Here is a 14,868-nt window from a genome sequence, read left to right on the forward strand (position 1 = left end):
GGGATGGGGTTTCACTGGTAAATACAATTTAAATATGAAGCAGAATGTCATTACTTTGGAGATTATACAATTATAAGCTCAGTGTAATGTGAATGTTTTCCTTCCATTTCTCCCTCTTAGCCAAGTTCTAAGGCGGTAATAAAATGAAGGGAGAAGGAATATGATTATAGACCAGGTTCCCTATTTAGTGTTCATTTTATACAAGACTATAAATAATGCTGCTGAAGACCAACATGGTTCTTTATAAATAAGTCTTTGTCAGAGTTGCTGACCCTGGAAAGGTGATTATTCAAATTGTAATAAGCCTTCTGTTCAATCCCTGAAGTTACCTCTTTTTCTGCCCTTTTCTTCTGGATGAAGAAGACTTTTCTGTGTTTACTCTGCTTTCATATCCGCTCTGAAATAAGTTTCTCTCACATTAGAGAAGTTTGCTTTGTTCATGGATTTGTCTTGACACAGGCAGATAGCCATGTACCACAGCTGCTTACCAGGCCTTTTTGATTGGGAAAGGCCATCTTCCCTATGTTTTATTAGTTCACAGACCATATATTAAAAGTTATTGGCAAGATGACACAAACAGATGGATAGATATACTATATTCTTGGCTTGGAAGAATCAATATTGTGAAAATGGCTATACTACCCAAAGTAATCTACAAATTCAGTGCAGTCTCTATCAAACTACCAATGACATTTTAGAACTAGAACAAAAACTTTTACAGTTTATCTGGAAACCCAAAAGACCCCAGATAGCCAAAGCAATCTTGAGAAAGAAAAATGGAACTGGAGGAATCAGCCTGCCTGACTTCAGACTATACTACACAGCTAAAGTCATCAAGATAGTGCAGTATGGTAGTAGCACAGAAACAGAAATATAGACCAATGGAACAAGATAGAAAGCCCAGAGATAAACCCACACACCTATGGGCACCTTATCTTTTACAAAGGCAAGAATACACAATGGAGAAAAGACAGCCTCTTCGATAAATGGTGCTGGGAAAACTGGACAGCTACATGCAAAAGAATGAAGCTAGGACACTTCCTAACACCATACACAAAAATAAACTCAAAATGAATTAAAGACTTAAATGTAAGGCCAGAAACTTAGAGGAAAATATAGGTAGTATGCTCTTCAATATGCATCACAACAAGATCCTCTAGGACCCATCTCAGAGAGTAATGGAAATAAAAACAAAAATAATCAAATGGGACCTAATTAAACTTAAAGCTTTTGCACAGCAAAGGAAACAATAAATAAGATTAAAAGACAACCCTCACAATGGGAGAAAACAATTGAAAATGAAACAACTGACAAAGGTGTAGTCTCCAAAATATACAAGCATCTCATTCAGCTCAATACCAGAAAAACAAACAACCCAATTAAAAAAGTGGGCTGAAGACCTAAATAGATATTTCTCCATAGAAGGCATACAGATGGCTAATAAAACACATGAAAAGATGCTCAACATCGCTCATTATTAGAAAAATGCAAATCAAAACTACAGTGAGGTATCACCTCACATTGGTCAGAACGGTCATCAAAAAATCTATACACAATAAATGCTGAAGAGGGTGTGGAGAAAAGGGAACACTTTTGCACTGTTGATGGGAATGCAAATTGATCCAGCCACTGTGGAGAACAGTGTGGAGATTCCTTAAAAAGCTAGGAATGGAACTACCTTACTCCTTGGAAAGTTATGACCAACCTAGATAGCATATTCAAAAGCAGAGACATTACTTTGCCAACAAAGGTCCGTCTAGTCAAAGCTATGGTTTTTCCATTGGTCATGTATGGATGTGAGAGTTGGACTGTGAAGAAGGCTGAGCGCTGAAGAATTGATGCTTTTGAACTGTGGTGTTGGAGAAGACTCTTGAGAGTCCCTTGGACTGCAAGGAGATCCAACCAGTCCATTCTGAAGGAGATCAGCCTTGGGATTTCTTTGGAAGGACTGATGCTAAAGCTGAAACTCCAATACTTTGGCCACCTCATGCGAAGAGTTGACTCATTGGAAAAGACTCTGATGCTGGGAGGGATTGGGGGCAGGAGGAGAAGGGGACGACAGAGGATGAAATGGCTGGATGGCATCACTGACTCGATGGACATGAGTTTGGGTGAACTCCGGGAGTTGGTGATGGATAGGGAGGCCTGGCGTGCTGCGATTCATGGTGTCGCACAGAGTTGGACACGACTGAGCAACTGAACTGAATGGAACTACCGTATGATCCAGCAGTCCCACTACTGGGCATATACCCTGAGGAAACCATAATTGAAGAAGATACATACACCACAGTGTTCATTGCAGCACTATTTACAATAGTGCTTGGAAGCAACCTGGATGTCTATCGACAGAAGAATGGATAAATAAGTTATGGTACATATACATAATGGAATATTATTCAGCCATAAAAAGGAATGCATTTGAGTCAGTTCTAATGAGGTGGATGAACGTAGATCCTATTACACATAGTGAAGTAAGTCATAAAGAGACATATTGAAATGTTAACACACACATATATATGTATGGAATGGCTCAGCAGGTAAAGAATCCTCCTGCAATGCAGGAGACGTAAAAGACATGGATTCAATCCCGGGTCAGGAAGATCCCCTGAAGAAGGAAATGGTAACCCACTCCAATATTCTTGCCTGGAAAATCCCATGGACAGAGGGGCCTGAGAGGCTATAGTCCAGAGGGTCACAGAGTCAGACAAAACTGAATACGTACCCATTGTGGAATCTAGAAAGATGGTACTGATGATCGTATCTGCAGGGAAGCCTTGGAGACAAGGACAATAAACAACAGATTTGTGGACACAGGGCAGGGAAGGAGACGGTGAGAAGAACTAAGAGAGTAGCATTGAAACATATACATTATCACATGTATAGATAAAAATTAGAGCCAGTGGAAATTTGCTCTATGATGCTGAAGCTCAAATCCGATGCTCTGTGACAACCTAGAGGCGTGGAATGGGGTGGGAAGGAGATTCAAGAGGAAGGGACGTGTGTATACCTGTGGCTGTTTCGTGTTGATGTATGGCAGAAGCCAACACAATATTGTAAAGCAATTACCCTACAATTAAATAATTTTTTTTAAAATTACTGCCTGAGCAGTTGGTCAAATCTCATGGCAAGTGTAAAAATACATATTACAGATTTATTCTGGAAAGCCTCTTAAGTCTTTCCACCTGTGTCCTATTGAGTGTGAAGCATGCTAGATAGTCCAGAAAGCCAAGAAACTGCATTCCCATGTTGCTGAATATATTTTAAAAGTTACATATTTTATATTTGCCTCAACAATATGCAGTATTTATTAAAGACACTCTATAATATTGTGGAATTTCTCTTTTTCAACTAAAGGAAAAATACATTTTTAAAGTCAGCTTTTCAGAATTCTAAACTAAAGGAGAAATACTAATATTCATTCAAAACTCAGAACAAAGGAAGTTTTCCCATGTGAACAATGAACAGCAAAAGAAAACCCACTGGCTTTCCCCCTTGTTTTCTTTTTCAAAGGCCAGCGCCTGTCTTCCTCTTGCTTGGTTTACCTAGTGTTCTGTTTTACTGTATTTTGCTTATTCCTGTTTTTCCTCCTATGGCAGTTTCCAAAACTCTTAGGTTTTGGACATTTCTATCTGCATTTTTCTATGCTTCCTTTAGTCACTGTTTCTCTATCCCTCTTTGAGTTTTCTTACATTTTTTTCCTCCTTGTTTTCTTGCTTTTTAGTCTTTTCTGTTTCTCAGGCATCTGTCTTGTGCCATCCTGCTCTGCTGTTCATAAAGAATGCTAGTGACCTCATTTTCCAGGAATTCTTTTTAAACATACATACTTTGGTCTTTGGACTCATTTATGTTTTGTCTGTCTCTTCCTATGAATTACTATGATCTCTATATACTTCATATTGAAAAAAAGATATTTTAAAAACTAGTACTTTTTAACCCTTTAACTTCTTAATCCCTATAGAAGCTTTGAACATTTGTGAAAATGAGAGCCATAAGTTGTTTGTAACTAGTGATGGCACTAAATCCTAAAAATAAAAAATTCATAAGGTTTTAACTTTAATTTTACATTTTGGAGTTAAAATGCAGAAATGAAATCATCTAATTGGTATTATCCAATTAATGTTTTTAAATTTATTCTAGAAATCATGTTGATCATATGTACTCTTGATATGATGTAATGATAATTGCACTTTACATCTTGGTCTTGGCCAACAAAGGTCCATCTAGTCAAAGCTATGGTTTTTTCAGTAGTCATGCCGTCAATGGGGTCACACAGAGTCGGGCACGACTGAAGCGATTTAGCAGCACCAGCATGTATGGATGTGAGAGTTGGACTATAAAGAAAGCTGAGTGCCGAAGAATTGATGCTTTTGAACTATGGTGTTGGAGAAGACTCTTGAGAGTCCCTTGGACTGCAAGGAGATCCAACCAGTCCATCCTAAAGGAGATCAGTCCTGGGCGTTCATTGGAAGGACTGATGTTGAAGCTGAAATTCCAATACTTTGGCCACCCGATGGGAAGAAATGACTCACTGGAAAAGACCCTGATGCTGGGAAAGATTGAAGGCAGGAGGAGAAGGGGACGACAGAGGATGAGATGATTGGATGGCATCACTGACTCGATAGACATGAGTTTGACCAAGCTCCAGGAGTTGGTGATGGACAGGGAAGCCTGGCCTGCTGCAGTCCATGGGGTCACAAAGTCAAAAAGTTGTGTCAGATTTCTTCACTGCAAAGTTAATCTTTTTTTTTCCCCCTGCTTTCCATGTTGAATCCTTTGGAAGCAAATTCACTATATGCAGTCCACACCAAGGAGTGAAGTTTACTTCCCTACTCTTTTTATTAAAATTTTTGTTTTCTAACTTGTTATTTCAGACTGAGTGACTAAACTGAACTGACTGAGAATCATGAGAAAATGTCAATATTTAAACAAAAATGCCTGTTATATTTTTAAGTGTCTAAAATGAACTGAGACTTAAAGAAAAAGATTTGTGATATCTGTGGTTGATAATTTCATTATTCCTTATATAACTAGTTTTAATTCATTTGATGCAAATCTAAAAGTTTGCAATTTTTATACTACTTGTACTTTCTTAAAGTTGTAATAAGTACCAAATGTTTGTTAGCATAGTTACCTAAATCCTCAACAAGTTATTTGAGTCCTTATTTTTTTTATAGAAGCAAAAGTACCTGTAAAAGTATTGGACATAATGAGACAGATTTCTAGGCATGAACTGGAAATCAGGCTTCAGTTGGTAAATAATCTCAATAGCTTTTCTTCAGTTGCTTATCTATAAAACGAAATGGAGGAAAACAAGTTACTTGCAGATCTAAGAAAATCCAAAGCTATCTACCAGCAGTCCTAAGCAATCAGTATTATTACCAGATATAAAATAAATACACAAAAATCAACTGTTTTTCTGAAATAACAAGTTAGAAAACAAAAATTTTAATAAAAAGAGTAGGTGAGTATAACTCTTCACTCCTTGGTGTGGACTGCATATAGTGAACTTGCTTCCAAAGAACTCAACATGGAAAGCAGGAAAATAAGAAAGATTCCAGTGGGGACATTGACAAGTACTACCTCAGCCATGTGGTCATGGTCAGCATCAGCATTGTAAATCATGTTGATAGTATGTACCCCTGATACGATGTAATGATAACTGCACTTTACTTGGTCTTTATCCCAGTAACTCAAAGCCCAGTCTTCTCATGAGACGAATCAGGCAAATTTCAGTGATGGGGCATCCTACAAAACATCCAAGCAGTATCCCTGGAAATTGTCAAAATTTAAGAAACTTGAAATCATAAAGCAGCTTTTCCAACTACAATGCTATGAGATTAAAAATTGACTATATAAGGAAATAACTGCAAAAAAATGCAAATGTGGAAGCTAAGCAATATCCTATTAAACCACCAATGGAGCATTGAAGAAATCAAAGAGGAAATCAAAAAATACCTGGAGACAAACGAAAATGGAAACATGATGATCCAAAACCTATGGGATGCAGCAAAAGCAGTTGTAAGAGTGAAGTTTATAGCAACACAAACTTACCTTAGAAACCAAAGAAAAATCCCAAACAACCAGCCTAAACTCACACCTAAAGCAAGGAGAAAAAGAACAAATGAGACCCAAAGTTAGTAGAAGGAAATAAATCATAAAGATCAGAGCAGAAATAAGTAGAAACTTAAAAAAATAGAAAGGATTTACAAAACTAAAAACCAGTTCTTTGAAAAGATAAAATTGATAAACCTTTAGCGGACTCATCAAGAAAAAAAGGGAGAGGGACCATATGAACAAAACTAGAAATGAAAAAAAGTTATAACTGCCACCAAAGTAGTACAAAGGACCATAAATGACTGCTACAACCAACTATATGCAAATAAAATAGACAATCTAGAAGAAATGGGCAAATTCTTAGAAAGGTACAATCTCCCAAGATTAAACCAGGAAGAGATAGAATATGAACAGACCAAATTACAGGCACTGAAATTGAGTCTGTGGTTTTAAAACTCCCAATAAAAGTCCAGGACCAGATGGCTTCACAGGTGAATTCCATCCTCCCAATAAAAGTCCAGGACCCGATGGCTTCACAGGTGAATTCCATCAAACATTTAAAGAAGAGTTAATACCTATCCTTCTGAAACTGTTACTTAATCTGGAAAAGTGAAAGGCTTACAAACATTCAGTTAACACTTGAGCAATGTGGAGGTTTAAGGCACCCACCCTTCGTGCAGTTGAAAATCCACTTATAATTTATAGTTGCCCCTCCACATACCTGGTTCCTCTAAATAAGTGGCTCCATATCTGCACAATCAGCCAACTACAGATCAGATAGTGCTAAAGTATCTGCAAAAAATCTGCATATAAGTGGACTGTGCATTTCAAACCTATGCTGTTCAAGGGTCAACTGTAACTGCTAAAAAATTTGGAATTACCTTTTAATACTCAAGGAGAAAGGTGAATAAAGCCAGGTTTTTGGGTTACTGGCTATCCAGAAACGTGTTTATTTAGCATTTATTGAGGGCATCCTTCTTGTGAAGCCTTGGTGACTGTGCTGGTACAGAAGTCAATAAAACAGAGCTATCTTCAGTCTAGTGAGGGAGGCTGAACTAAAGATAGGTTCGGAAGAGGACCTTAACCCTCCTGAAAAAGAGCAGGAGAGGAATCATGGACTGGTTCTCAGAGGGATGATACCTCAGTTGAAGCAGGGAGAGAAGTATATCACCATACAGAGGTGGCAAGGAGGCAGGAGAGCAGGTTCTACAGAGGAACAGCAAGTAATTCGGGATGTCTGGAGCATAAGATGTGAAGATGACATAGTAGCTTAGAGAGGAACAAAAGCTGGGTCATCGAGGCTACGTAAGAAATTTGGGTTTTATTGCTTAGACAGTGGGAACAGGGCAGTTTTCGTGATTAAATCTGATTTTTGAAAAATATGTATATAATAGAAAAGACCTCCTGGATATCATCAACCACAGGGCACTCCTTAGTAATTTGGATGGCTGAGAGGAGACTGCCAGACGTCCGCCCTACAGGGTCAGCCAGGGCCTGTGGCACTGCAGACATCCACTCTCTCAGGGTCAGCCGGGGCCTGTGGCACTGCAGACATCCACTGTCTCAGGGTCAGCCGGGGCCTGTGGCACTGCAGACATCCACTGTCTCAGGGTCAGCCGGGGCCTGTGGCACTGCAGACACCCACTCTCTCAGGGTCAGCCGGGGCCTGTGGCACTGCAGACACCCACTGTCTCAGGGTCAGCCGGGGCCTGTGGCACTGCAGACATCCACTCTCTCAGGGTCAGCCGGGGCCTGTGGCACTGCAGACACCCACTCTCTCAGGGTCAGCCGGGGCCTGTGGCACTGCAGACACCCACTCTCTCAGGGTCAGCCGGGGCCTGTGGCACTGCAGACATCCACTCTCTCAGGGTCAGCCGGGGCCTGTGGCACTGCAGACACCCACTGTCTCAGGGTCAGCCGGGGCCTGTGGCACTGCAGACATCCACTCTCTCAGGGTCAGCCGGGGCCTGTGGCTCTTGCTCCTCTTGGACCTCCAGCCCAATGGAGGTCCTCATTTTAGGAGGACTATGGAGAAATTGGGACTAATTTCAGAGAAGAGTGAGAAAAGGCAATAAAGGCATAAAAACTTCCAGTGAAAATTAACTGCCCCCTTAAAAAAAAAAAAGCAAATGTTCACCTCACAGAGAAGTCCCTTTTCCCAAAGAGGCTCTCATATGGCCCAAGACATTTTGGGAACCTCTTTTCTAATGGCATTAAAGGCCAGCCTGGGAGCTGCACATATTATCGTTCTTGGCTCTTCATAGCTGCCTTTTCTTTTTTCTTTTTTTTATTTTTTCCAAGTGTGGGTTTATTTCAAAATTATGAAGATTTATATATTATTTTTTATTACATACAATAAAGCGGTTTAGCTTAAAGTAAAAGCTTTCACATTTAAAGTTTTTATGTTAAAAAGATATTTTCAAAATGTAGACCCTTAAAAACCACCAAAAAAGCTGAATATATCTTGCAGCGTAGGTTTATCCTTAAATATTCACATCTCAAATGCTGTTTAGAAAAAAGATTTTAAAACTGGCTAAAAATCATTTACACTTGGCAATGATTAAAATCTCCTCGTCTCTGACAGAGCATATTAATGGCACATAATGAATTTACTGTCACAAGCATTTAACAGTTTAATGGGTACGTAGTTTTATCAGTATACAAAATGGTCTTAGATGGTCAGTGCAGTTTTTCTGGAGTGATCACTGTATCAGGAAAAGGACACCGCACCAAAAACAGAACATGAGCTTTCAAAAGGTCTTTTGAAACAGTTTCCTTCTTTTCAAACAGCTTTCAGCTCAGGAGAGAAGAAGAGCACTTAATTACTGCATCCCTTGTACATGAGATGTACGACATATACCAGGTCATCGACAGGAACTGCAAAATGCAAAGTAATACGGCCAGCCCCTTCTTGTGCCACTGAAGAGCAGCGTGCAGGGTGAGCACGAAACGCAAAAGCATGATAACTGTTGCAAGCAGTCTCGCTGATTCAAACATTTTCTTCAGTTGTTTCACGGGTCCCATTAAAAGCATGTACTGGCTAATGCAGCAGTATTTCCAAAAGTATAAAACACTGCAAAAAGCTTTATGCCTCCAGGGAGCCACAGCAATCCAGTTCCAAGGATGGAGAAGAAGATGCCACTGACGAAGCATACAGCAAACCACTTCAGCCTGGTGTTGAAACTAAGCGTAGAGGCATCGAGGACCTGCGCGGTCAGGCCCTGCTCCTGTCGTCCTGGCTGCTCAGGACCCGCCGCGGAGCCCAGCCCTCCCCTCTATCCTGCATAGCTGCCTTTTTTAAAAGTGTTGTATTCTGAAATAAGCACTACTTGATCTGAGGTTTTTTTTTTCCTGTTCACTAGATTTAGCACTGAATTAACTTTTGATTTATTCCTCAAGTTAAATACTTCTTCACAAGATGAACGGTTGTTACCTCTAAAGACATTCAATCAAGCATCCTGTCAACTACTTATCAGCTACAAGTTTCTTGACCACAGATCTCTCAGGTTGCCTGTTAAATTGAGTGAATAACACATTTCCCACCTACCCCATATAGTTATTGTGAAGATAATACCAGACACATGAAAGCTCTTCATAGACCGCTATGTAAGAGGATGTTCTTCTTACTGGTGCCTCACACTCTGCAAACAGTTCTAAAACGTACATTTGTTCTGGTGCCAGTATGTTCATCTCCCCTAACAGGCTGCTCACTTCAGGACAGCAGAGCCTGGGTCATGTTCGGCTTTATTTCCCTAGTGTCTGACACTAGGTCTCACACATAAAAAGGCTCCAGTGTTTGTTGAATGAATAATTCAGTGTAGCTCCTTGCCTTTCCCTCAGACTATATTTAAGAAATGGATGATACACTTGAGATTATTCAGTTAAAATAGGCTCAGAAGTCACTTAAGATTCTTTAAGTATGTGAGTAGTTTGTCATCAGGAACCAGCTGTTCTTAATGTTCTCTGAAGGGACCAGAACAAATGGCTGATGAACTCAGTCAGTCTGAACATGTAAAGGTTCTTAACCTTAATGCTGTGGTCTTAACTTCGGCTGTATTTTTAAATCACCAGGAAAAAAAATTTTAGATTACTGAGGCTGAGGCCTCGTCCTGGGATGCTGAGGCCTGGCATTGATAATTTTAAAACTACCCAAGTGATTGTAATGTACAACCTATGTTTGTTGCAGAACTCTGGGATTAGACTTTGAGGAACACTGTTTTAAAAGAAATCCTGTCTAGTTCTACAGGTACCTACATTAGGTACCGTACCATAGGAAATGGGAAAGAACGTGAGACACGCTCCCACCACAGTCTGCATGGAAAAAAACGAGCCATCACTGATCTGAGAGCAGTGGAAAAGCAGCCATCAATGTGAGCTGAGCTATGAGAGGTCATGAAAAGGTGGGCCTGTGCGAAGCCCCAGACTTTCTATAGAACCTGTTAGACATTTAGAAGTTTATCATAGAAATAAAAAACATGAAAGGAGGTTAAGTGTTAGTTTAGCAAACCAGCCAGTTCCAGCCAGAGGGCCTAGCCAGTACAGAGGATCTGAAGGCTTTGATTCCCAGCACAGAGAGAGAAGTTAGCTGTGAAAAGACACTGTCTGAAATAACTGATATTCAAACTCCAGTGAGTGGGCAGTTACGAAATGGGGAAAGTTGATGAAAGAAACAAAATAAAGTTGGTGAGATAGGAAGGGTTTTAAGGTCATTGTCAAAGGGTTTTAAGGTCAGGCTAAGGTATTTCAGTGGAATCCAATAGCTGATAGTTTCTGGTCAAAGGATATGCTATAAAGAAAATGTATAAGAAAGATTAGGGCTTCACTGGTGGTTCAACAGTAAAGAATCTGCCTGCAATGCAGGAGACATGGGTTGGATCCCTAGATTGGGAAGACCCCCTGGAGAAGGAAATGGCAACCCACTCCAGTATTCTTGCCTGGGAAATCCCATGGACAGAGGAGCCTGGCAGGCTATATAGTCCATGGGGCCACAAAAAAGGTGGACATGACTTAGTGACTAAACAACATAAGAAAGATTATTTTAGAACCTTGGGAGCTTATAAAAAGGAGAAATAGTACAGACACCTACAACAATCTCAGGGTAGGCTGGTAATTTCCTATGTTAGGGAGACTTGGTAATGGGAAAGAGTGGTTTATAGACTTGCTGATGAAAAAGATAGCTGTTTACATTATATTAAACATAAATGCATTTCAGTCAGAAATGAGTTATGAATATTGGAATTCTGTATTGTAATACTACTTACTCTATGTCTGGGAATAAGGACCTCTCTTGTTTTCCCAATGAATATGAACTGCTGTCACATCTTAATCTAGTTCACAATTATATAAGAGGTTTTAAAAACAGATGTCAGTTTGGTCAGGGTCCAGGTCCCTTTTGAAGAATCACTTGCTTACTTATGTTTATAATTCCACACAGTCTCATACAAAAAAGAAAAATAAACTTACCTGTTTGTGGGCTGCACCCCACTGGCCTGTGAGCTTTTTAGCTGCCCACCTGTGAGACCAAAGAACCCGGAAACAGTGACAAAGTCACCCAAGATGTACTGTATAGGGAATCTTACCAGTCAAGCACAAGGTCGTGGAGCGACACCCTACCCCACAGGCAGATGGCAGGCAGGAGGCAGCAGAGTCTTAGCTACCAAGGCGGAGAAGGAGGTTACCATTTATGGGGGAAATTGATGTCAGACTGGCTCACCAATTAATAGGAGAACCAGCAGAGGAGCAAGTCTCTGCCAGCCCCTCAGGTAACAGTCGCCAAGGGGGCAAGACGCTCCCCTTTGATAGCCTCGCTTGGTGGAGTGGTTCTGCTCTCAGCACTAGAGTAGTCACTACCTGAGACGGGGGCACACATGCTGTGGTTACTGTTGAGGCTCTGGGGCTGAGCGGGAAGATGGGTCGTGTGGTAAAGCAGGGACTGTATCGAAAGCAAGAGAACCACCATCTGGAAGGGCCTGACCGTACACCTGTCAGACGCAGCCTCTGTAGAAATGGAAAGCCTCCACATTTCCATAACACTAAAATCAATGTTCTTCCTTGAGAATCTGATCTTATGTAAAATTTTTAATTAATGAGAACTAAATATTTGTCTTTGCCTTCAGCTGAACAAGCTCTAAAATTTTCATATGTAAATGATGTGTGTAATTCCAAAAACTTCACTGCTCTTGTTGGCCAATTCTATGAGCAGCCACAGAGTGGATAGTATTGAGTTATTAGTACATACAGGGCTATAAACTACCAGACCTTATGTACTTGAATTAAGTCTGTATAATAAGTCTGCGTGTGTATTCTCATAGGAGACTGTAAAATGTGGGCATGCTTTCAATTCATGCAGTCTGTGATTTATGAAGGCACACAGGTCAGGAGTTTATTATGCTGAAAATCATAATAATTGTTTTGTTTTGCTTTTTAAAATGAAGTGACCAAAGCATGTTGAAAGATAAATGGGAGAAGCATTTTGATTATGTTTTTATTTCAATTAAAGATTAAATATTATTGCTGAGTAACCAGCCATGCTAAATAGTGTAATATTAAAGCTGAAGTAGTTTGTAAGCTGATAGCCCCTTCTTTCCTCTGGGTTTAGGTTTGTTATTAATCAAAATGTTGGACTTGTTTAGTGCAGTCGTGTATGAAACAAACAGTTGAAAATGACAGCTACTTTAATTTACAGCTTTCTGTTTTTTCAGATTTGTAGGAAAATCTGTTTCTTTTTGTGGACTCTTGTGGTATTATTCACATGTCTAGATTTTATTTCTTAACACCAAAGCCAACTAAATTCAGTAGTTGTAAGATTCTCTCATGACATAGAAAGGAGGGTGCCTTGTAATGGTTTTACTTGACAAATTCTGATAAAGTCATTTTTGAAACATGGACAACCCCTACTAGAAGTACATAATACAAAAAAAAAAAAATCTGTCTTTTGGGACAGAGAAAGGACTAATTTTTAAAATAGAAGAATGTATATATAGAAAGGTATTAAGTTAACTAGGATAGTGGGGTTTGTATTCTTATATTAATATAGGAGTATCGAATAAAATTGTTTTAAAGGGAATATGATTCTAGCTATTTTCTGGTTTGGGCTTAGCCTCAGCACAAGTCATTTGGAAAGCTGCTGCGCACTTACCTAAGTATAGTGTTAGGGTCTGGGTTCCCCACAGCCTGTGACAAGGACCTGTAACAGGACAGTCTGGCCACACTTCTAACCCTAGTCCTCAGCAGTGGTCTCACTCACAGTTTCTGAAGAGCACACTCTGTAGGGAATGCTGCATAGATTGTAAGGAGCATCAAAGAAAAAGAGAAAGACCACCTCTCAGCATCTGGGGAAAAAAAGCATATTAAAGAGCGAGCTTGCTTTTAGGCACAGTCTCTGAGCAAAGGAGGTTGCAAACCTTATGCAGAGTTTTGGGGTTGGGGATGGTCTCAGGGTTGATCACAACCTCCGAAGCACCACTATTAAGGAGAGACCACTGGTAACTAATTGGCGGGCTTTCTGAAGCATGTTCACTGGTGTGGTTCTGCCACTGACTGGCCAACTTTCAAAAGCATGAGGCTGTCACTGATTTTTTGGCTTTCCAGAGGTATATTTACTGAAATGAGTTACCACTGATCATTTTGGCCTGCGCAGGCCATCATTGATTGATTAAATCCTGTTTGATCGATTCAGTCTGGTTCTAATGGTCCCTTGCTACCATGGCTAATTGCCTTTTGCTAGTTGAGGATTGTTTTATTCTCAGATGCTAATACTTAAAGAGTGTAGAACATTGAAAGCATAAGAAAATCATACTCGGAGGATTCCATCTAATAAGCAATAATCCTATAATGCACTTTCTAAATAAGGCTGTTTCCAAGGTTAAAGCCATGCAAGTATAAAAAACCAGCAGTTCTCATGTGTGACACTGTTATGAAATCTAATGCAAATAATATATTAATAATAAAGTACAGAAATGCAAATGTGCTTTACTTCAGTTAGTAAATTAGACTCTGCTGCTGCTGCTGCTAAGTCGCTTCAGTCGTGTCCAACTCTGTGTGACCCCATAGACGGCCTCCTACAAAGCTCCTCTGTCCCTGGGACTCTCCAGGCAAGAACACTGGAGTGGGTTGCCACTTCCTTCTCCAATACATGAAAGTGAAAAGTGAAAGTGAAGTCGCTCAGTCGTGTCCGACTCTTCGCGACCTCATGGACTGCAGCCCACCAGGCTCCTCCGTCCATGGGATTTTCCAGGCAAGAGTGCTGGAGTGGGTGCCATTGCCGTCTCCAAAATTAGACTCTAGGTCATCCATATAATAATATCACTTGTACTCATTGCATTCTAATAAGCTTTTCTGGGAAAGAAGAGGTGTGAATGGTGCTAATACATAGCTTGTCAACTCGTGACAGTCAACCCTACTGAATTCTTTGCAATTGTAGTATCACTAATATTGTAACGTTTCATTTTGCTCACAAAATCTTTTTAGAATTCTTCAAAAATCTAAGTATATCCATGGGAATTCTTAACACAAGTAAACTTCACCCTGCATTTGTGGTACTGCAGGAAGAAAGGGTGTGGGGATTTCTGCTAGTACCTATCGCCCAGTCTGCTTATAGAGGGAAAAAGAAATCACTATAATATTTGGATTTCATCTGAAAGTTACAGCTGACATGTGGGGAGTGTTAATCCTTTAGGCAATTTAGCCATATCTGCTGTGATAAAGAAAAGTGCTGGGTATGCCTATTTTACAAATTGCTTAAATATCTACTGAGAAAAAGAAGCCTTAGTAGTTTCACTTATGTATCAAAACACTGAACTTTTTTCTTTCCAA

General features: G+C 40.0%; 2 protein-coding genes across 30 annotated transcripts in view; one reads left to right on the plus strand and one right to left on the minus strand.

Annotated features, from left to right (window-relative positions):
* Nucleotides 1-14,868, plus strand: part of CWC27 (CWC27 spliceosome associated cyclophilin) — a 271,711-nt gene that overhangs the window by 242,792 nt on the left and 14,051 nt on the right. For 4 of the 16 annotated variants that reach the window (XM_086361937.1, XM_086361936.1, XM_086361934.1 and 1 more), the window contains one exon: nt 8,845-8,992. The exons of the other annotated variants lie outside the window; for them this stretch is intronic. In XM_086361937.1, coding sequence (XP_086218063.1) covers nt 8,845-8,977 — 133 coding nt within the window. In that variant the 3' untranslated portion in view covers nt 8,978-8,992. The remainder of the gene's footprint in view (nt 1-8,844; nt 8,993-14,868) is intronic. 16 annotated transcript variants of the gene reach the window in all.
* LOC147350446 (uncharacterized) overlaps nt 5,418-14,868 on the minus strand; it is a 114,512-nt gene continuing 105,061 nt past the window's right edge. For 3 of the 14 annotated variants that reach the window (XR_015148873.1, XR_015148886.1, XM_086361944.1), the window contains exons 3-4: nt 6,052-6,097; nt 5,418-5,769 (exon numbers count right to left, since the gene is read on the minus strand). Coding sequence is in view for 1 of the 14 variants with exons in the window: in XM_086361944.1 (XP_086218070.1) it covers nt 5,746-5,769; nt 6,052-6,097 (70 nt within the window). In the remaining 13 variants the exon portion in view is untranslated. Of the gene's footprint in view, nt 5,770-6,051; nt 6,098-7,356; nt 8,097-10,752; nt 13,386-14,868 lie in introns of those variants that run through there. The other 11 variants (XR_015148870.1, XR_015148880.1, XR_015148893.1 and 8 more) reach the window with 8 other exon arrangements.

Source organism: Bos grunniens, chromosome 20, assembly GCF_055505025.1.
Source record: "Bos grunniens cultivar Pamir isolate PY7600 chromosome 20, Bosgru_T2T1.0, whole genome shotgun sequence".
In the NCBI taxonomy this organism is placed as follows: Eukaryota; Metazoa; Chordata; class Mammalia; order Artiodactyla; family Bovidae; genus Bos; species Bos grunniens.